General features: G+C 37.8%; 1 protein-coding gene across 6 annotated transcripts in view; it reads right to left on the reverse strand.

The window, feature by feature from the left end:
- Window positions 1-5,817: 5,817 nt before the first annotated feature.
- SLC30A5 (solute carrier family 30 member 5) overlaps window positions 5,818-23,150 on the reverse strand; it is a 39,975-nt gene continuing 22,642 nt past the window's right edge. For 2 of the 6 annotated variants that reach the window (XM_034960007.3, XM_003806792.5), the window contains 11 exons: window positions 22,456-22,543; window positions 21,186-21,262; window positions 20,289-20,459; window positions 19,479-19,767; window positions 19,090-19,298; window positions 18,295-18,452; window positions 16,948-17,077; window positions 13,681-13,882; window positions 12,152-12,378; window positions 7,971-8,099; window positions 5,818-6,637 (listed from right to left, as the gene is read on the reverse strand). In XM_034960007.3, the coding sequence (XP_034815898.1) occupies window positions 6,467-6,637; window positions 7,971-8,099; window positions 12,152-12,378; window positions 13,681-13,882; window positions 16,948-17,077; window positions 18,295-18,452; window positions 19,090-19,298; window positions 19,479-19,767; window positions 20,289-20,459; window positions 21,186-21,262; window positions 22,456-22,543 (1,851 nt within the window). In that variant the 3' untranslated portion in view covers window positions 5,818-6,466. The remainder of the gene's footprint in view (window positions 6,638-7,970; window positions 8,100-12,151; window positions 12,379-13,680; window positions 13,883-16,947; window positions 17,078-18,294; window positions 18,453-19,089; window positions 19,299-19,478; window positions 19,768-20,288; window positions 20,460-21,185; window positions 21,263-22,455; window positions 22,544-23,150) is intronic. The other 4 variants (XM_063604209.1, XM_024928904.4, XM_055112333.2 and 1 more) reach the window with 2 other exon arrangements.

Below are 23,150 nucleotides of genomic sequence, written 5' to 3' on the forward strand. Positions count from 1 at the left end.
GTTCGCACAGAGAGTAGTTAGTCTTCATGGAAGGTACAGTAGTCCGAGGTTCCAAGGCTGGGGCTGAGTCACATGGGATTCAGTAACAGAGGAGACTTGCAAGCACAATTTAATAGCCTTACACTGGTGCTCACCTGTGCTTTACAATCTGCTATTTGGTGGGGTCAAGGGTGGGAAGAGGTGAATGGTGCCATTGATCCAAAAACTAGTGTGCATAGTTGAGGAACTTGAAGCTCTGAGTTTAAGTTGAATTTGCCATGGAGCCAGGATATGGTTGAGTCAATCTTCATAATCGTAGCTTAATCCATTGCTTTTTTCTGATTATCAACAGTGTATGCCATCTCCTCCATAAAGCTTTTTTCTAATCTCCCAGGAGAAGGGGTTCTTGTCCTCTTCTGAACACAAAACAATATTACTTTTGCCTTTCTTCCAGCATGCATCTCTTCATGCCCTCTATTTTTACATATTTGTATATGCTTAATAAACAGTGCTTTCGTGTGAGGGTCAAACCATATCATACCTCTTTTGCATCATACACACTGCTTTACATGTATTAGGCCTTTAACGCATCCGTTGACTAAATGGATACCTTTAACAAAACAGTTCCCATAGATTAATTTGGGACTATTCCCTTGATTTCATGGGACTACAAGGGATCTACCTTATATTTACTGAATCCAAACCCCATGACTTAAAACGAGGGAATAAGACACTGGCAGGTAGATCACTACTATGGTGGGGAGTCTTATTCCTAGGCCAGCCCATCCCACTGTATCAATTGCGGTCTTTCATATTAGGCAAGCCTATCCTGTTCTTAAGGAAAATCGAGGCAACCAACAACAGGAGAGTCTACTTGAAGTAAGGCATTTGTAAAGTGTAAGTTAGTATAATTTACCTGATGCTTTTTTACAGGGTTAGACAACTAACCCCCTTATGGTTACCTAACATGTCTATGGTTAACTTGTATCAAACAATAAAGAGAGGAAGAATAATAGATCTTATTTTTATTTTATTTTATTTTTTGAGATGGAGTTTCACTCTTTGCCCAGGCTAGAGTACAGTGGCACAATCTTGGCTCACAGCAACCTCTGTGAGAGTTATAGTTTTTTTTTTTTTTTTTTGAGACACAAGTCTCGCTTCTCGGCTCACTGCAACCTCCACCTCCCGTGTTCAAGCGATTCTCCTGCCTCAGTCCCCCGCCCCTCTTCCCCCAACCCACCCTGAGTAGCTATCCCCTAGATCCTGTAATCCTGCCATCATGTCTGGCTAATTTTTGTATTTTTAGTGGAGGCGGGGTTTCACCATGTTGGCCAGGCTGCTCTTGAACTCCTCACCTCAGGTGATCCGCCCACCTCCGCCTTCCGTAGTGCTGGGATTACAGGCATGAGTCGCCATGCTGGGCCAGAGAGTAATAGATCTTTAACCTGGTATTCAAATACCCTCAAATCCCTGCTCCTAAGCTTCCTAACTGTAGGCCTATTTATCCCATGTCTGAAGGCCAAGATTATGCAAAACTGAACTGCCAATGGGTTTACATGGTTCACTCCAGGTGGAATGAATCCCTTTACCATCATACTTCCATGGTAAGTTTACCAGTCCCCTAGGTCTATCAAATGCCACTTCCTCTTTGAAGCCTTGCCCTCTTCCCTTCAGCTAAAATTAACCTCTGCCTGGCTTAATGGCTCATTCCTGTAATCCTAGCTTTTTGGGAGGCTGAGGTGGGAGGATCGCGGGAGGCTGAGGTGGGAGGATCGCTGGAGCCCAGGAGTTTGAGACCAATCTGGACAACATAGAACCTGTTTCAACAAAAAATAAAAAATTAGCCAGGCGTGGTGGCATGCACCTGTAGTCCCAGCTACGATAGGGAGGCTGAGGCGGGAGGATCACTTGAGCCCAAGAGTTCAAGGCTGCAGTGAGCCATAATGATGCCACTGTACTCCAGCCTGGCAACAGAGCAAGACCCAACTCATAAAATAAAAGTAACCTCCACATTCTGAAGTTTGCTATTTGCTTGTGGCATCAAATCTCTCTAATCTCTGAGTTACTTATGTCTTCTCTTCCCTACTGTAACAAGCATATTGAAGGTAGGGTTTGTATCTGATTCGTCTTTCAAGTTTACAAATAAGGGGCCATGAATATGTTACTTAGTTCAAGTCACCATCCTCTCTCATTTCAGCTTCAGCAAAAGCCTTCCAACTGTCCCCTAGATTCCACTCTTGCTCTCCTACCCTGATTCTTTTGAAACACATTGGCTCAAGTCAGTACCTTATTTGGAGCCATCCACAGACTTTCCAAGTTCTCAACATGCTGTCTGTCTAAGTTTGCTGCGATCACCGGCCTCTTGCTTTTTTTTTTTTTAATCATGCTAAGCACCTCCTGTCTCAAATGTCCTTGCATTTCATTTGATGTTCTCTCAGTCTAGAATAGTAGCTGTTAGTAGAAGATGGTTTAGAATCCTAGAGATTGTTTGCCTCCTGACTTCAATGCAGTGCTGAAGTCTTCTTCCACAGAAATCCTCTTCAACCACTCTCTGGCACCTCTATAACTCTGTCCTTGAACCCTGCTTTAGTTGAGTCTCAACCCTGAATCCAGAGTGCCTAGTTGAGAAAATTGGCTTTCCCACTTATAACGTGTATGATTTGGGGCAGGTTAATTAACCTTTTCCTGCCTCAGTTTCTGCATCAGTAAAATGGAAATAATAATTACACATATTTATTAGTTAGAACAGTGTCCATCTGGAACATGGCAAAAGTTCAGTAAGTTATTGCTTTTCTTCACAGCACTTACTACATTTTATTACATACTGGTCTTGTCTTCTACATTAGAAGTAAGCTCCATTAGGGCAGGACTTTGTATTACTGATGACTTTATCCCTAGCTCCTAGTGCAGTGTATTTAGTATAAAGGCCTTCAGTATTTGTTATGAGTTAATTTACTGAATGTTTAAAACGCCATAAATTGCTATAACAGAAGAAAATAATTATAATTGAAAATAAAACACAGGCCGGGCACGGTGGCTGATGCCTGTAATCCCAGCACTTTGGGAGGCCGAGGTGGGCGGATGGATCACAAGGTCGAGGTCGAGACCATCCTGGCCAACATGGTGAAACTCTGTCTCTACTAAAAAAAAAATACAAAAATTAGCTGGGCGTAGTGGCGTGCACCTGTAGTCCCAGCTACTCAGGAGGCTGAGGCAGGAGAATCGTTTGAACCCAGGAGGTGGAGGTTACAGTGAGCCAGATTGCACCACTGCACTCAAGCCTGGCGACAGAGCGAGACTCTAAAAACTAATAAATAAAAACATAAATAAAACACAAAAAGCCATAAATGATTGTATTATTTTCTTTCTCTTTTTTTTTTTTTTTTTGAGACGGAGTCCTACTCTGTCACCCAGGCTGGAGTGCAGTGGCACGATCTCGGCTCACTGCAACCTCCGCCTCCCGGGTTCACACCATTCTCCTGCCTCAGCCTCCCGAGGAGCTGGGACTACAGGCGCCCGCCACCACGCCCCGCTAATTTTTTGTATTTTTAGTAGAGATGGGGTTTCACCGTGTTAGCCAGGATGGCTATAATCCTCATACTTTGGGAAGAAGAGGTGGGAGGATCACTTGAGCCCAGGAGTTCCGAGACTTGCATGGGCAACATGGTGAGACCCTGTCTCTACAAACAATAAATTAGCTGGGCATGGTAGTGTGCACCTGCAGTCCTACCTACTGGAGAGACTGAGGTGGGAGGATTGCTTGAGCTCAAGAGTTCAAGGCTGCAGTGAGCAATGATCATGTCATTGCACTCCAGCCTGGGCAACAGAGTGAGAACTTGTCTCTGAAAAAAAAATCCAAACTCCCCTCTCTCAAAACAGGCTTCTATTTTGGGCATTATTTTTAACTTATTTATATGTTAAACGTCTAATTAATCTCTTGAGATGCTAATTTATAGAAAAAAAGAGACAAGTTAATGACGGCTACCTTTGAAGTCAGGCTTAAAAAGTAACAATTCTTCGTATTTAGACTTTTTCTTTTTTCTTTTTGAGATGGAGTCTTGCTCTGTCACCCAGGCTAGAGTGCAGTGGTGCTATTTCGGCTGCCTGCCAGCTCCGCCTCCCAGGTTAACGCCATTCTCCTGCCTTAGCCTGCCGAGTAGCTGGGACTACAGGCGCCTGCCACCACATCTGGCTAATTTTTTGCATTTTTAGTAGAGACAGGGTTTCACCATGTTAGCCAGGATGGTCTCGATCTCCTGACCTCGTGATCCGCCCACCTCGGCCTCCCAAAGTGCTGGGATTACAGGCGTGAGCCACCGCACCCGGCCTATTTAGCCTTTTTCAACTTCCACTGCATTTTCACATACATTATACCTTTTGTTCCCATATCCTGTGCTGTAAATTTGAGCAGGTTTTATATAGTTTATATATGAGGAAAAAAAAAAGATACCTCAGAAAGGCTGATTTGCCTAAAGTTGCATGAATTTTTTTTTTTTTTTTGAGATAAAATCTTGCTGTGTCACCCAGGCTGGAGAGCAGTGGTGCCATCATGGCTCACTGCAGCCTTGGCCTCCTAGGTTCAAGCAATCCTCCTGCCTCAGCCTCCCAAGAGGTATGTGCCACCATGCCCCAGCTAATTTTTAAAAATTTTTGTAGAGATGGAATCTTGCTATGTTGCTCAGGCTGTTCTCAAACTCCTGGGCTCAAGCTATCCTTTCGCTTTAGCCTCCCAAAGTGCCAGGATTTCAGGCAAGAGACACTGCACCTGGCCTAGTTGCATGATTTGCATGAGCTGAAATACAGTACCCTGGTGCTTTCAATATTAGAGTTTCCATACTTTATAATTGTACCTCCCTAACCTTCAGCCCCTGCTCTCTCTCACTCTAATATCTCACAATCACATTAATTTTTTTGCTGTTTATATGTCTTCTAAGGGAAATGACAATTTTAACTTTGGTGTAATATTTATTGCACCTATCTACTTAATTTTTTAATGTATAAAAATTGCATTAAAACATCAATATGCAATTATTTTCCCACCACTCAAAAATTTTAATATGTATTGAAGATTTTGGCCAAAAAATATGTAAAAGACAAGGAATATAAAAATAACTTACAACAAATTTCTAAAACCCCTCATATATTAAAATTGGTAAGACAAAAATATGATTTATAATACATGTTTGCCATTGTGGTATATATAAGAAAATAGTACTCATACTAAATTCAATCTACTTATCAAAATTCTTAATATAAGAATGAAAATATTCAGATGTTATAAATAGAAAGACAGGTATTAAAAAGTTTCTTTTGGACAACATTCTTTGGTGCTGATAAAACTGCATGTTATTGTCTATTTATCGTAAAGTCTTTTCAGACTTTACTACATATCTAGTTACAACTGGAAATGAAAAAAGTATAAATTAGATATGACTATAGAAAGTAGTTATAGGGTATTTTGATTTCATGGTGCTCAAATGTTTATGAACAAGTTTTACTTATTAAACTTTGAAATAACTACCTATTCTTTGATATTTCTTATATATCTATATGTTCCAGAAATTAGAAAAAAGTTACCTACATAGGCAGAGAATTCAACTGTGAGTTGACAATTATTTACGATTCTCTTAACTGGCTGTTTCACAACGTTATGGAGCTAAGAAAGGATGAAAGCTTACCACTGCTTGGATACCAGCTTGATAAGCAGCTTGGAATGTCAAATATATAACAAGAAAGGAAATATTCTACTTTAAAGGAACATGGTAAGTAAATGAATAACATGGACACAACTTAGTATAAGTTCTTTACCCTAATAAATTAATTATTCATTTGCAAATATTACCAAAAGTAAAAAAAATTTATTTTATAGAGTGGTTGATTTTTGTAATACATCAAAAACTGTGATGTTATACACTTCCCTATTCTCATTGCTTATCTCATATCAGTGGTTGAAGTTTCTCCCAAATAATTTAGTTTACATTTAAAGTGGCAATACAGATTTTACTTAATGGACTTAAGTTATAATTAGAAACCAGTTTTATATACAGAAAATCCATAAATATAGAACTTTTATTCCTATTTTATCTTTAGGCTATGCAAAAAATGGACTAAAAATTTTTCATTTGGGTCTTTGTAATAAACATGTAAATACATATTTATAATGGAGATGCTTCCTGATAGAAAGTAAACAAAAGTAATTTTGGTCTTCACTAGAATCCATCATATCTATTTTTGAAGATGATGTAATACATCATGTTTACTCAAAATTTGATTCCTTTTATACACATAATTTAAATAATTACTCCACTTTTACCATTAATGTTTCATTCTGTATTTAAATTTCCTTCAAGAAAGATTCCTTGATCCAGTAGTAGGGAACTCTGTTTCTGTACAGTTAATGTGTAATTTTTATCCTTCTGGCAATATTACAAATACTGAGTCATTTAATCTTCATTGTTTATTCTCCAGGGGTAATTCTTGAGTTATCTCACATGATGTAAGTACCATCTTTGCAGTATTTCATGGATTCCATTTGTTTTGTCATAGCCAGAACATCATGAAATCCAGTACTTAGGCCAGACATATGTTGAAAGTATGCCTCCTTCTCCACTTGAATTGTTAAATTGTTTACTCCAGCATCTTTAAGTATTCCTGTAACCTGTTATAAAAATCCAGATATTTTGAAGCATTTAGAGTAATGCATTTAGTACACACGTCTTAATATGCTGTACATAGTTGATACGGGTTGAGTATCTTTAATCTGAAAATACGAAATCTGAGACGCTCTAAAATCTGAAACTTTTTGAGTGCCAAGATGGTGTTAAAAGGAAATGCTCATTGGAGCATTTTGGATTTGGATTTTCAGGTTAGGGATGCTCAACTGGTAAGCGTAATGCGAGTATTAAAAAAAATAAAATCGCAAATCGAAAACACTTCTGGTTCCAAGCATTTTAGATAAGGAGTATTAAACCTGTGTCACATTTTTAAAATAGTTACAGGCCAGGCACAGTGGCCCAGGGAGGCTGAGGCAGGAGGATCGCTTGAGCCCAGGAGTTTGAGACCAGCCTGGGCAACATAGTGAGATCTTGTCTCCAAAATGAATGAGTAAACAAACAAACAAACAAACAGTTACAGTAGTCCAAGATAAATCTTCGAAGTAATGTTCATCATTTAGTTAGTTAAAATATTAGACTCTTTTAGGTCAGTAAATTACTGATTTGATATTCACAGTAGAAAAGGAAAACAGCCATTGTTTCCAATTTGGCACATCTAGAACAGGGCTTTAATAACTATTCTGACCTCTATCTCCAAACATAGCATATACCCTGCCAAGTTGATTATTACTAATTTAGGAATATATTTATAATAACTTATTTTTTGATAATCTACTGGAAACCAAGATTAATCAAACTCATAAATGAATTTTTTTATATTAATTAAAGCTTATCCTCTAAACACAAAACTTCATTTATTTTAGCAATTTTTAGATATAAAACAAATCTAGATGTAAAAAGTAAGTTATATTACTGTTACAGAGTTGGAAGATTAGGCCGGGCATGATGGCTTGCCTATAAACCCAGCACTTTGGGAGGTCGAGGCAGGCGGATCACCTGAGGTCAGGAGTTTGAGACTAGACTGGCCAACATGGCGAAACCCCATCTCTACTAAAAATACAAACAAACAAACAAACAAACAAACAAACAAAAATAGGCGGGCATGGTGACGGTGCCTATAATCCCAGCGACTTGGGAGGCTGAGGCAGGGAGACTGCTTGAACCCAGGAGGCGGAGGTTGCAGTGGGCCGAGATCACGCCACTGCACTCCAGCCTGGGCAACAGAGTGAGACCCTGTCTCAAAAAAAAAAAAAAAAAAAGAGTTGGAAGATTGATATTTCTGAATAGTAAATGACTACTGAGCCATATAACTTATGAGGTGTACAATTTTGGGTATGAATGACCTCAATTAAAATTACTTTAAAAACAAAAGATTACCTGCTGTACTATTCTTTGTTCTAGCACATCAGATGTCACCTGTATATGAATTGTTCCTGCCACAATACTAGCAGAATGACGCCAAAAATGAGGGTCTCGGTATGATATTAATCCTTCAATTTTCTGTATCTGTCAAATAAAAGAGGTGATATAAATGGTCATACAGGCTACTTTACACAACACAATGGAGATGCTTTCTGACAGAAAGTAAACACAGATTCCTTGGTCCAGGATCACTATTAAGCTCTTTAAAATACAAAACAAAACAAACAAAAAACCAGCCATAATGAGAAGCCAGAAGCAGGAAGGAATAGGAGATGGGAAATTAGCTTAAAGTAAAGGTGCCTAAAATATTCTGATCTATTTCTGGAGGCTACAGATGTGTGGGGGAAAAAAAAATCTCACCTAGGAATGATGCTAGTATGGCAGCTCTGAGTAGGAAGGCAAATGGGTGTTACAGGTATCTTTATTTTGTTCGTTTTTGTTTTTTTTGAGACAGTCTTGCTCTGTCGCAGGCTGGAGTGCAGTGGCACCATCTTGGCTCACTGCAACCTCTGCCTCCCAGGTTCAAGCGATTCTCCTGCCTCAGCCTCCCAAGTAGCTGGGACTACAGGTGCACGCCACCACGCCTGGCTAATTTTTTTTTTTTTTTGTATTTTAGTAGAGATGGGGTTTCACCATGTTGCCCAGGCTGGTCTCGAACTCCTGAGTTCAGGCAATCCGCCCACCTCAGCCTCCCGAAGTGCTAGGATTATAGGTGTGAGCCACCGTGCCCAGCTGTTAGAGTTATCTTTATACCTAAAATGGGCTCTTATCAATAGCAGTACCCTTATTTTCCCTGATACAGCACAACTCTGCCTATTCTAACCATGACCTAGACACATTCAATGAACTATAAGTTCTCCTTTACACGGACACATTCATATGCACATTATTTGTTATATAGAGATAACACATTAAAAAGATATCCTCAATGTTCAACAACAGAGGATTGGTTAAATAAATGATTGACTGCCCATACAATGTAATAATGCAGTCATTAACAATGTATTAGAATATTAATCAACATGACATTATTAAGTGGGAAGAAAATTTATAAAATATTATGAAAGTTTTTTGCCATTTTTATTTTCAAAATTTTAATATGGAAACAACTTGTAAAAATGTTTCTTTACATGGCTTTTTATAGAATGGGAAGGAAACAAAAAGTATTTCTTTCCAGGTGGTAAAATTACGTGATTTTTTTTTTCTTTTTTGCACTTTTCTATATTTTGAAGTTTTCTGCAATGGATATGTGTATATATATACATATATATATTTGTTTGTTTGTTTGTTTGTTTTTTTTTAAAGACAGAGTCTCACTCTGTCGCCCAGGCTGGAGTGCAGTGGTGTGATCTCGGCTCACTGCAACCTCTGCCTCCTGGGTTCAAGCGATTCTTCTGCCTCAGCCTCCCGAATAGCTGGGACTACAGGCACGTGCCACCACGCCCAGCTAATTTTTGTATTTTTTGTAGTTTTAGTAGAGATGGGGTTTCACCATATTGACCAGGCTGGTCTCAAACTCCTGACCTTGTGATCCGCCCGCCTCGGCCTCCCAAAGTTCTGGGATTACAGGTGTCAGCCACCGCGCCCGGCCTACAACGGACATATATTATTATTGAAATAAAAAATACTTTAGGCCAGGCGCGGTGGCTCACGCCCATAATCCCTCACTTTGGAAGGCCGAAGCTTGAGCTCAGGATTTCAAGACCAGCCTGGGCAACATTGAGAAACCCCAGCTCTATTTAAAAACAAAACAAACAAACAAAAACTTAAAAAAACCCCATGATGTACTACTATCCACTAACAATGAGGTGAGAGAATTTTACTAATTTTATTTATGAAAACAATGGGTTAAGATGATAGAACTTAAATATTCAAGATGCCATCTTTTCATCCGTAGATCCCAATTACTTTAATATGATGTAGTAAACCACGAGGTGAAAGAGAGTCTATTTTATATTTGTTTATTTCTAGGAATTGCTGCTTTATATTCTCATCTTATTTTTCTACATGACTGTTTTTCCTTTGAGACAGTCTCGCTCTGTTGCCCAGGCTGGAGTACAGTGGTGTGATTTTTGGCTCACTGCAACCTCTGCCTCCTGGGTTGAAGTGATTTTCATGCTTCAGCCACTCAGGTAGCTGGGATTACAGGTGTGCGCTACTACTACACCCAGCTAATTTTTTTTTTTTTTTCTGAGACGGAGTCTCGCTCTGTGGCCGGGGCTGGAGTGCAGTGGCAATCGCCTGACCTCGTGATCTGCCTGCCTCAGCCTCCCAAAGTGCTGGGATTACAGGCGTGAGCCACCGCGCCTGACCCTAATTTTTGTATTTTTAGTAGAGATGGGCTTTCACCATGTTGGCCAGGCTGACCTTGAACTCCTGGCCTCTGGTGATCTGCTCACCTCAGCCTCCCAAAGTGCTGGATTACAGGCATGAGCCACCATGCACAGCTAAGATTGTCTTTTTCTTGACTTAAAGAATTATGGACAGTAAGCCTTTGCCTGTTTATATGTGCTGCAAATGTTTTTTCCTGGTCTGCCTTTTATGTTTTATACTTGTTAATGAAATCTTCCACCAACTGGCAATTTTCAACTGGTCAAATTTGTAAATTTTATCCTCCCTTTTTGGCCTCTGGTTTCAAGTATATTAAAAAGTCTTTCCCTATCTTTGTGATTATAAACATATTTTTCTGGCCGGGTGCAGTGGCTCACACCTGTAATCACAGCACTTTGGGAGGCCAAGGTGGGTGGATAGCTTGAGGTCAGGAGTTCAAGACCAGCCTGGCCAACATGGCGAAACCCCATCTCTACTAAAATATAAAAATTAGCTGGGTGTGGTAGGCCTGTAATCCCAGCAACTTGGGAGGCTGAGGCAGGAGAATCGCTTGAACCCGGGAGGTGGAGGTTGCAGTGAGCTGGGATTGCGCCCCTCCACTCCAGCCTGGCAACAGAGCAAGACTGTCTCAAAAAACAAACAAACAAAAATATTTCTCTATTTAGTAGTTTCATAATTTTTTTGTCATTTACATATTTAACCCACTGGAAATGTATTTTTATATAATATGGTATAGAGATATAGCTTTTTTTTCCCCACAAAGTAAAGAAGTAATTAACCGAAAGCTGGTTATTTAGGTCAACTATTTCTCCCCAGTGATCTAAAATACCATCTTTGCTATATACTGAATTTCGTAAACTCCTGGGTCTGTTTCTGGACAACCTATTTTTATTTCTTCTTTTACATTACATACCATAATTCTTCATTTATTTTCATTTTTTATTATTTCTTCTTTTACAGACAACCTATTATTATTGTTACTATTTTTTTTTTGTGTGCTGTCTAGGAAACAATCCCAGGTCACAAGAATGGGAACTTATTATTTTTTTAAAAGTTGATTTATGTCTTTATTCTTGTGCAAGGACCAAACTGTTAGTTGTTTTTTTTTTTTTTTTTTGAGGTGGAGTCTCGCTCTGTCACCCAGGCTGGAGTGTAGTGGCGTGGTCTCGGCTCACTGCAAGCTCCGCCTCCCGGGTTCACGCCATTCTCCTGCCTCAGCCTCCTGAGTAGCTGGGACTACAGGTGCCCGCCACCACGCCCGGCTAATTTTTTGTATTTTTAGTAGAGACGGGGTTTCACCTTGTTAGCCAGGATGGTCTCGATCTAAACTGTTAGTTTTATCACTTAATTCTGCTACTTTATAATTGCAAAGTAGGATCCTATTAATTAATTCTGTTAAGTTTATGTATGTTTTCTTATTCTCAAGCACTAACTCTTCCAAGTAAGTTCCAAATAATTTTAGAACATCACAAACCATAAACAAAAATATCCAATGAAGGCAACTAAATTGAAATCTAAATAAAATAAAATCAACATCATTATAATAAAGAGTCTTCTCATCCAAGAAAATCTCATCCATCTACTTGGTCCCTGTTTTATGTCCTTTAAGTAAAACTGTATTTTTCTCATTTATATCTTGCATATTTCTTGTTAGATCAACTTATTAAATTTTAAATGCTACTTTATATTTCTTTTTTGGCCTCGTTTTGTTTTATTATTTATTTGGTTGTCTGTTTTACTTCCAGCAAAGACTTCAAAAATGTGATTTTCAAGGAAGAAAGTAGTGAAGAAATTACATACAGTACCTTTTCTAAAGCAATATGTAGTTCTTTTTCATATTCTGGTGGCAATCTCAGGAGTAGAACCTGGCAGGCATCTTTAATCAGTGGAACAACACTGAGAAATATTAATATAGCAATAAAAAGAGAACAGAGTGGGTCAGCGATGAACCATCCAAACTGCTCTATAAGAACTGTGGATACAATCACACCAATGCTGCCAAGTGTATCTGCCAAAACATGTAGAAATACACCTACAAATAAAATATATAAGGACATTAAAAATTAAGGCACATCTAATTTAGTTTTTTAATACATTCTACCAATATTACTGGATACCTACTGTGCACCACATACTCTGCTACTGGCTAGTACTTCAAAATGCCTAAAACATGGTCACTGCCCTCAAGGAATTCAGAATACAGTGGTAAAAATATAAGGACATAGGCACTCATGACACAGCGTGCCAAATTTTATGGTGTACTTTGTCTGGGAAGGCTTCCCAAAAATCATACTTGAGGCAAGTTTTGACATTACCCACATTACTTATATTAAGCAATCAGAATAAACAATTCAGCATAATAAATGATTAGTACTTCCTCCATTTTTTTATAGTGCAATAAAAATTTCTAAAAAAGGAGTAAGAATTTCCTTTTTGTAATGAAGGTTCATAATAGCACACTGTGTTTACCTTGCAACTAATATCTATTCAGCTGTCACTATGAAAAGGACTGTATAATTATAATCATTTAAAAACTAACATTTAAGAACAAATATATTTTCATTTTCTTTTTGTTTTGGATAGAGTCTCACTCTGTTGCCCAGGCTGGAGTAAAGTGGCGTAATCTTGGCTCACTGCAACCTCCATCTCCCAGGTTCAAGTGATTCTCGTGTCTCAGCCTCCTGAGTAGCTGAGACTACAGGTGCCTGCCACCACACCTGGCTAAGTTATGTATTTTTAGTAGAGACAGGGTTTCACCATGTTGGAGAGACTGGTCTCGAACTCCTGACCTCAGGTGATCCACCCACCTTGGCCTCCCAAAGTGCTAGGATTACAGATGTGAGCCACTGTTCCCAGCCTCATTTTCTTTTTAAAAAATTTTCTGTGATGGCCAGGCATGGTGGCTCACACCTGTAAGTGATTCTCCTGCCTCGGCCTCCTGAGTAGCTGGGATTACAAGCACCTGCCACCAAGTCCGGCTAATTTTTGTATTTTTAGTAGGCACAGGGTTTCACCATATTGGCCAGGCTGGTCTTGAACTCCTGTCCTCAGGTGGTACTCCCACCTCAGCCTCCCAAATTGCTGGGATTAACAGGCGTGAACCACCATGCTCCCAGCCAGAATGTCCCTCTTTTTAAAGGCTGAATAATATTTAATTTTATGTGTATTCAGGTAAGAATATTTTCTATAGTGATAGCTTCAGACCTTTCTTTTAGTCACAGATTGCTTTTTAAAAATCATATCATACCAGAAGCCCAAAACTTAATACAAATAAACACAGAGGGTTGATTTAGAACACAGTCGAAAAGTAGGATAATATTTTGCAAGGACTCACCCCTCATGTTAGCATTCATGCCTCCACCCGCAGATCCGTGGCTGTGACCATGCCCATGGTCACTGTGTCCATGCATATGATGCGAATGGCTGTGATCAGATGAGTGACAGCTTCCTTGAGAAGCTCCATGGGCATGGCTATGGGCATGGCTAAAGGCACAGATACCAATAAGGTTTACTATCAGCCCTCCAACTGAGACTGGCTGGCAAAAGGGAGAAAAAAAACCTTTAAATTAGTAATTTAAAAATAGACTTGTTATTTAAAAGTTATTATATAGCTATATATGTTTTTCTGTTTACAGTTTTGAAAGTATTCACAGTAAAACCTTACTAAGTTTCAGTAAGTCCAAAATTTTAAAAATGTGAATTTTAGAACATTTTAGAAGAAACATTTTAACTTTCAAATATCAAGCAGAATTGGTAAGTAGAGGAATTTGGACTTATTTCAATTAAGAATGGTATGTACTTGGTTTATGGTTTATGTATAAATAAATGATGCAAAGTTTTGTTTTGTTTATTGAAGAGTTTGAAAGTACTGCTTACTAGGGCAAGCATACACTGTACCTGAAATCTTTATATTGCTAGGTAAATTTGAAAAGTTTATATGTCAACAATTATAATTTATTAATGAGCAGATTCCAAATATGGTCTTATTATGTCTTAAACACAGTAAAATTTTCCAAAGTAAAACAAGTATAATAAAAAGGAAACATACAATAGTAATCTTGCATTTATTTAAATTAAAAACAAATTTTTTTCTTTGGTAGAGACAGGGTCTATGTTGCCCAGGCTGTCCTCAAACTCCTGGGCTCAAGTGATCTTCTCGCCTTGGCCTCCAAAAGTGTTGGGATTATGGGATTACAGGCATGAGCCACTATGCCTGGCCTCTCATTTTTTTCTTAACAAAGTGAATGAAATTACTTTAATTTAATGGTGCCACAATAATACTCCAAAGGATAAACAAAGTTACTTATCCTTGATTATCTGCTCTTACAAAATGATCTTGAATAGTAGTAGCTCAGGGTGTTAATTTGCCTGCATCTACAATTTAAAGCAATCCATTTGTTTTATAAAAGGAAAATATAAATATGAGAAGGACAATACTTTTAATTACTTTTCAAAAGTAGTAAGAGATTTACTTTATTAAATGTGTAGGGAGGTTATTTACTTCTTCCTGATTTGGACCATTTGACTCCAGATTTTAAAATTTCATTAGGCTTTATAAGCTTGTAGATGGTTAATGACTTTGAATGAAACCAAGTACTGCTTACAGAGACTCCATCATCTCATAAGTACTCCTTCTCCCCTACTGAAAAATACTTCATCATTGTGTATTTTATCAGGAAAATAAAAATGTAGAAGATGAAAGTCCCCTATAATTCTACCACCAAGGGTTAGTCACGCTTAAAATGGTGTATTTTCCATCTGTGTACTAACATACATACACATAACACCCTTTAAAACCAACAATGTAATCATAATACTATTTTACAATTTTTTTTTTTTTCATTTTGAGACAGAGTTTTGCTCTGTCGCCCAGGCTGGAGTGCAGTGGCATGATCTTGGCTTATTGCAACCTCTGCCTCCCAGGTTCAAGCAATTCTCCTACCTCAGCCACCCAAGCAGCTGGGATTACAGGCGCCCGCCACCATGCATGGCCTGCAATTTGTTTTTCACTAGTACATCTCGTAAATATTTTCAGGCCAGTATATACAGATATATCTCATTCTTTTCAATAGCTCCGTAGTATTCTATTATATAGATAACAAATTTATTTAATTACTTTTTTCACTGGTGGACAGTGAATTGTTTCCATTTTTTCACTATTATAAATAAGGGTACAATGAATCATGTACTATATATATATATATTTTTTTTTTGAGGCAGAGTCTCTCTGTCACCCAGGCTGGAGTACAGTTGGTGCAACCTGGGCTCACTGAAGCCTCTGCCTCGTGGTTGAAGTGATTCTCCTGCCTCAGCCTCCCAACTAGCTGGGATTACAGGTGGTGCGCCATCATGCCTGGCTAATTTTTGTATTTTTAGTAGAGATGGGGTTTCACTATGTTGACCAGACTGGTCTCAAACTCCTGACCTCAGGTGATCCAACCACCTCAGCCTCCCAAAGTGCTGGGATTACAGGCGTGAGCCACTGCACCCGGCCAGAGTCATGTACTTCTATATGTTTGTGTGAATGTTTATGTATGATAAATATTAAATGTCAAAGGATACAAGCACTAAAAAATCCAAAAAAGTCTATTTTTCCAAACTGTATTATAGAAACATTTTACTCATGTATGCTTCCACCAGCAAGAGCCAGAGCTGCTTTTTGTCATTTAACAACTGATTTCCTACGACAAGCCAGGTGCCAGAACTGAACTTAAGAGTTAATAATACATAATTCAGGTCCTGAAGATACTTACATATCTTAATTGTGGAAGAATGACAAATTAAACAACTGCAACTCAATGTTGCTAAAAGAAGAATGCACAAAACATAATGAGAATACTGAGAAAAGGAATCTAACAAACTTTGTGGAGAGAAGAGGGGGATTAAAAGAAAGTATTTCCAAAAATTAGGCAGGCGTGGTGGCAGGCACCTGTAGTCCCAGCTACTCGGGAAGCTGAGACAGGAGAATTGCTTGGAAAAAAAGAAATAAAGAAAAGAAAAAAAGTATTTCACATAAGCAAAATCTTGATGGAGGCTGAAGGGCAGAAGTAAGGAAAGGACATGCCAACTACAAGAAACAGCACATGTAAAGCTTTGGTGGTACAGGGAGAACATTAAAAGTTGCTATAGCTGGCCGGGCACAGTGGCTCGTGCCTGTAATCCCAGCACTTTGGGATGCCAAGGTGGGAGGATTGCTTGAGGTCAGTAGTTTGAGACCAGCCTGGCCAACATGGCGAAACTCTATCTCTACAAAATATACAAAATTTAGCTGGGGGTGGTGGCACATGCCTGTAATCCCAGCTATTCAGGAGGCTGAGGCACGAGAATCGCTTGAGCCTGAGAGGTGGAGGCTGCAGTGAGCTGAGATCATGCCACTGTACTCCAGCCTGGAAAACAGAGACTCTGTCTCAAAAAAAAAAAAAAGAGAATTTCTAAGAGGGAGCAGTATAAATGTAAACAGCAAGATAGGAAGTTATGTTGATATAAGTAAAAAATAAAATAAAACCTTCTTAGAGCAATAACTGCAAACAGTTAAACTTTAGGATAGAAAAAACTATGTAAGTATGACTAGAAATCCAAATAGGAAAATAAAAAGACTTACTGTTAACATGTGAGTGTCTAATTCTGGAGGATCGATCAATCTAGCCACTGACTCCGTAAACACAAAAAACGCTATTACTATTAGAAAAAGTCCATTAATAAATCCAGACAGAATTTCTATTCGGCCGTACCTAAAAACATAGAACATTTTTCAGAAAAGGAAAATGACAAATATTTTTAAAGTATAAACTTTATAAATGAGGAAACAAGTCCAAATTTTCATACTACTAAGTAATTAATAATAGAAAATTAGCAATATTTAAAATATCATATTAATGCCTGGAAGGTCCTTCATATATATATACACATATATATATACACATATATATATACGTTATGTATGAATATAATGTTATATATGAATATATATACGTTATAGATGAATATATATATTCATCTATATATATTTATATATATAATGTTTTTATATATTTAATTTATATATAATTTTATATATATATATAATATATATATATAAATATAACATTTAACAAATGTATATATTTGTTAAAATGTTATATATTCATCAAAGTCCTTCTTTACTCTCTTTTTTTTTTTTTTTTTTTTGAGACAGAGTCTCGCTCTGTCACCCAGGCTGGAGTGCAGTGGCACGATCTTGGCTCACTGAAAGCTCCGCCTCCTGGGTTCACACCATTCTCCTGCTTCAGCCTCCCGAGTAGCTGGGACTACAGGTGCCTGCCACCACGCCTGGCTAATTTTTTTTTGTATTTTTAGTAGAGACGGGGTTTCACTGCGTTAGCCAGGATGGTCTCGATCTCCTGACCCTGTGATCCGCCCGCCTCAGCCTCCCAAAGTGCTGGGTTTGCAGGCGTGAGCCACTGCACCCGGCCCTGTCTTTTTTTTTTTTGAGATGTAGTCTCACTCTGTTGCCCAGGCTGGAGTGCAGTGGCGCGATCTTGGCTCACTGCAACCTCTGCCTTCTGGGTTCAAGCGATTCTCCTGCCTCAACCTCCCGAGTAGCTGGGGCTACAGGTGCATGCCACCATACCTGGCTAATTTTTGTATTTTTAGTAGAGACGAGGTTTCACCAGGTTGGCCAGGCTGGTCTCGAACACCTGACCTCAGGTGATCCGCCTGCCTTGGCCTCCCAAAGTGCTAGGATTACAGGCGTGAGCCACTGTGCTCGGCCAAGGGAGCATAATCTTTGAGCTTAATTCCATCCAGTATTTATCAAATGCCCGATTCACATCCCCTTATTTACTTCACATTTTTTAAAAATGAAGATTTGGAAATTATTTGTATTAAAAGTAATATAAGTAATATAATTCTGTTCCTTAAGATGGAATTTGCACTTAAGATATACCACCTTGATAGTCAATGTACCTACCCATAGGAGAAAATCCGAGTGGCTTTCCACCTACTCATCAGGGCAGCAAAAAGTCCCATGACTAAGGCAGAGCAGTCAAAAAGCATGTGGAATCCATCCGAGATCAGGCCCAGACTATTGGTCAGCACGCCGTAGAATAATTCCACAAAGGTAAAAAGCTAAAAATGTCACCAAAAAAAAAAGGGAGGAGTATGTTGGGCACTGTTTCAATTAGGAGGATTTTAACCCTTAATTATCCAAATTTACTTGAAGATCTGCTATAATTGTTTAGTTATTTAACTGCCACTTACATTAGAAACCCTATTTCACACAAATTGTAAAAACTAAGATAAACCCATTTTACAAACTATTAAATTGTAAAAAACTAAGATAAATCCATTTTAGAAACTATTTAAAAATGGTTTTGTTTATATGTCTATAAAAATAATAAACTAGGTTATAAAATGTTAGCAATAGGTGATTTATAACACTGATTGCTAATAGTGAGATCCTGTAAGTTATTAGAACTCTTTAAATGCTACTATATTTACTGATTTGAAGGAACATACTAAATCAATGCTTCTAAAATGCCTCACAAATTGTTTGCTTAAGTGGCTGGGCACGGTGGCACATGCCTTAAGGATTGCCTAAGGAATCTGAATATGATCTCGTAATCTTGCTATTATACTTAGAAAAAATTTAAATTTTAGCTCATCTTATTATCAGAAATTTGGGAAGTACTAAACTTATACCAGAACTGTCAAAATTAAAATATTATGCTTTTAGGATATGTCAATTAACATTTAAAAATCTTACCAGATTCAAGCACAAGAAGTAAAAGATCTGCCTAGAGTCACTCTCCTCAAGAATTTGTTTTAGTGATTCCTTAATAAACCTAGGGATCGATTGAGAGCTATGCTGAAAAGCATCACCCATGAAGTTATAAAGAGGTGTTCCTTCAGGAGAATATCCAATAAGGGTACCTTTTTGTCCTCTCTTAGAGGGAGATGATAAGATATTGGCAGCTACAAAGAGAAAAAACAATATTGTTTAAATTTTCGAAGTTTAAGCTACCAAAACCAACACAGTAACTGTCGGCACTAAATGCAAGCACTGAAGAATTTCCCAAATTAAGTAAATGATGTGACCATCAAAATCCATAAATAGAAATTTGTTAAAATAAAAACAAGGGGGAAAATGCTTACACAAAATGAAGAATATAGCGCTCACTACCACTCCTCCAGACAGGACGTGTTCAGTGCTCTCCTGGTGTGATGCTTTGTTCATAGCCCGAAGCTGGTCTGTTATTGGATGTGTCCAAAAATTTCCAAAAAGGAGAGCACTAATAAAAATGGGAAAGGATCCATAACGAGCACATTTGGAAACTTCCATTTTGACTGAACAAATGGAATCCACGTAGAAATCCAGGATCATGACAAAAAAGATAACCGTTGCAAAAGGCATAATGAGAGAAAACCAAGACTCGACTTTACTCTAGAAATTAAAAAAAAGAATTGTCAAGACTATACATGTATAAAGTTCACATCTTACAACAAGATGTTTCTGTTAATCTTTTAAAAAAATAAAAGTTGCATGATTCAATATGATTCATAATATGCCAACATATAAAAGCTGTAAGATATTGGTACATTTTCTCAGTATTCTCCAAAGTTTTAAAAAACAAAAGCACTATTGTGTAATCATTCGATAAACACTAGGCGACACACAATCTTTAAGCCTAACACATGGTTAATTGCTACTTCTTCAAATGATTCCTTTGGGCCATAGGAATGTGAGGGATATGTAAATGTAATGGCATTTGATTTGTATTTTCTATAAACAATAAAATTAACTCCAAATTTTTTTTTAAAAACTACAAAGAAAAAGCAAAGACAATTTAAGCCACTTTCAACCTCAAATTAAAATATAATTTATTGAATACAGTGAACTAAAAATTTAATAGCAATTCATTTTACTAGCAATTTAATACCAATAAATTCTTGCTCTTATCTTACCTCAGTTGTCACAGAAAGAACAATGACCCATGGGCACAAGAGAAGCACAGAAACAAGATGAGATAAAGCTTGAAGACGTTTAGCTCCACCAACGTCGATAGAGAGCTTTCTGGAAGCTGTATGAAAACCAACTTTACAACACAAAGCCAGTACTAGCAATAATACTCCACCCTGTGAGTAAAATTAGATAAGTCTCATTAGAAACACACACAGGTCAATAGTCAATTGTTAAATACATTATCTTTTTTTTTTTTTTTCCCCCAGAGACAGGGTCTTGCTCTGTCACCCAGGCTGAAGTATAGTGGCATGATCACAGCTCACTGCAGCCTCAAACTCCTGTGATCAAAGAGATCCTCCTGTCTCAGCCTCCCAAATAGCTGGGACTACTGGCACACACCGCCACACCATGCTAACATAATATTTAAGGAAATGGAACTAGTATATTTTTCCCATATACTCAATTACTTAACTACTTAAATGGCTGGCAATGTTATAACTTACTGATAATTATTTTATTTTATTTTTTTTGAGACAGAGTTTCGCTTTTGTTGCCCAGGCTGGAGTGCAATAGCGCGACCTTGGCTCACTGCAACCTCGGCCTCCCGGGTTCAAGTGATTCTCCTGCCTCAGCCTCCTGAGGAGCTGGGATTACAGGCATGTGCCACCATGCCCGGCTAATTTTGTATTTTTAGTAGAGATGGGGTTTTTCTATGTCAGTCAGGCTGGTCTTGAACTCCCGACCTCAGGTGATCCACCTGCCTTGGCCCCCAAAGTGCTGGGATTTCAGGCGTGAGCCACTGGGCCCAGCTGATAATTTATTTTAAACGTACCTTTATAGTTATAGTTGCTACAACTTTTCAGAATCTTTTGATCCTGTTAGGAACAAAGAAATCATACCTTGTGATCTGCCACACCTAAGAAGGCAATGGCTGTGTAAAGCATATGAGTTAGAGCACTGTCATGATGTCCTTCAGCTAAGTGAGTTGAAGTAAAGGAAAAAAATTCCAAAAAGTCACTCTTTGACACCTGAAGTTCTCCTGAAATTTTAGTTACATTATTTTGGATTGCATATAGACTGATCTGGAGGCCCCAAACTTAATTACTTTCATAACATGTTTCACTTAAAAACAAAACAAAATAAAACAATCTAACATTTAATTCCAGGACCTCATTTATAAACTGGAATGCCTGTATTTCTTTTGTTGTCTCCAAAACAATTATAATAGTGCTTAAGATAAACTTGCCAGATTTTAGTAGTTAACCTCTAAAAGACACATTGCATACATACTTTAAGAACGACAAAGGTACAAGAGCAAGGAATCTCCCTGGACCACTCCTGTCCAGTGGAATTAAGGTTGCCCTTTAAGACTGACATGTAAAATGAGTCCTAAATCTGTCTTCTAAGTCACTGACCACATATGTCTTAGCAAAGTAAGTGGCAAGCAAAAGAGGGTGGGGAATAGAGGTTGTATCACAAGCAACCTGGAGCTTTTCCAAAGTCACACTCTTCTCCCTCACTGTAACAAAGAAAATTATTATTAGTTTACTAATAAGTTTTAGGGCAGTGAGTATCAGTAATAGAAGAATAAAAACTGGTGCTTGGAGTTCTGCTGGATGGAGTGGGTAAGGATGTATGAATAGAAAATAGAAAAAAAGGCATGTTTGTAGAGTAAAATGAGTAGATATATTTGACTAGAAAGTTGGGTTTCTGTAAGAGAAGAGTTGGGGCTGAGCTAGAGATAATAATTTAGAGCAAGACAATGAATACTAGGTAAGGGAATTTGAACTTTTTCTTTCAGGCAAGAAGATACTAAAGGTTTTTCATTTATGAGCCTTTTAATTGTTAAATTATAAGGGAGCAAAATTATGTTGAGTGGCAAATCACCTTTTTTTTTTCCAGCACCAGGACATTCCAAAATATTCTTTCAATGTCCCTACATTTCTGAAAATTTAGGGTACTGTAGGTGATACAGAGATGCTATAAAATATTTAACTTATAATGAGTTTGTTCATTATTTGAATACTGATTTAGAATATCTACATTAATCTATGAAAGTTTCATTCATCATTGATCAGTTTAATTCACTTATCCTTTCTTTTTCCATTGTTCCAGCCTTTTAGTTTTCCGCAAGACTTGAAACAACTCTGATCTATTCCAAAAGGATACGGTGTTCAGCCATTTTAGCCATGAGATCATCATTGTCAAAAAGCAATAAACAGATCACAGCAATAATGAAAAAAGCAGCTCCCCTTGTCTGAAAATAAAGAAAATAACATCAAGGATGACTTTTTCAAGGGTTGATTTTTAAGACCGTAACTACATAAATACTAAAGAAAAACATTTTCTCAAGTAAGCATTTACAAAAATGCATTAAAAAACTGAAAAAAATCTGACATTAAAGCTCTTATATATTATAAGCTTACAGTATTGGCAGTAAGATATCAAAGAGATATAAACTAATGATAACATTGATTATCTCTTTGCTAACATGGCTGGGCATATTACTATGTACAAATTGGTACTGTTTACAGAATCAACCTTCCTAAATGCTACTTTACTTCTGGTTGAAAAGCCCATGTAGCTAAAGAATAACTAGTAGGAACTTATTTTACTCTACAATATGCAAGGAATAGAGAATATTCTAGATACTACTCCTCAGAGAAAAATAATCCAGAGGGCACAGTAAAACCAGCAAAGTCATTTCTAAGATCTAGTAAAGTACAAAGTACTTAAAAAGCTGATAAAATTTATGTTCTCATTCCAGGGAAAATTTTTTTTTTTTTTTTCAGACAGATCTCGCTGTCGCCCAGGCTGGAGTACAGTGGCGTGAACACAGCTCACTGCAGCCTCCAATTCCTGGG

The sequence above is a fragment of the Pan paniscus genome, chromosome 4, assembly GCF_029289425.2.
Source record: "Pan paniscus chromosome 4, NHGRI_mPanPan1-v2.0_pri, whole genome shotgun sequence".
Taxonomy (NCBI): domain Eukaryota; kingdom Metazoa; phylum Chordata; class Mammalia; order Primates; family Hominidae; genus Pan; species Pan paniscus.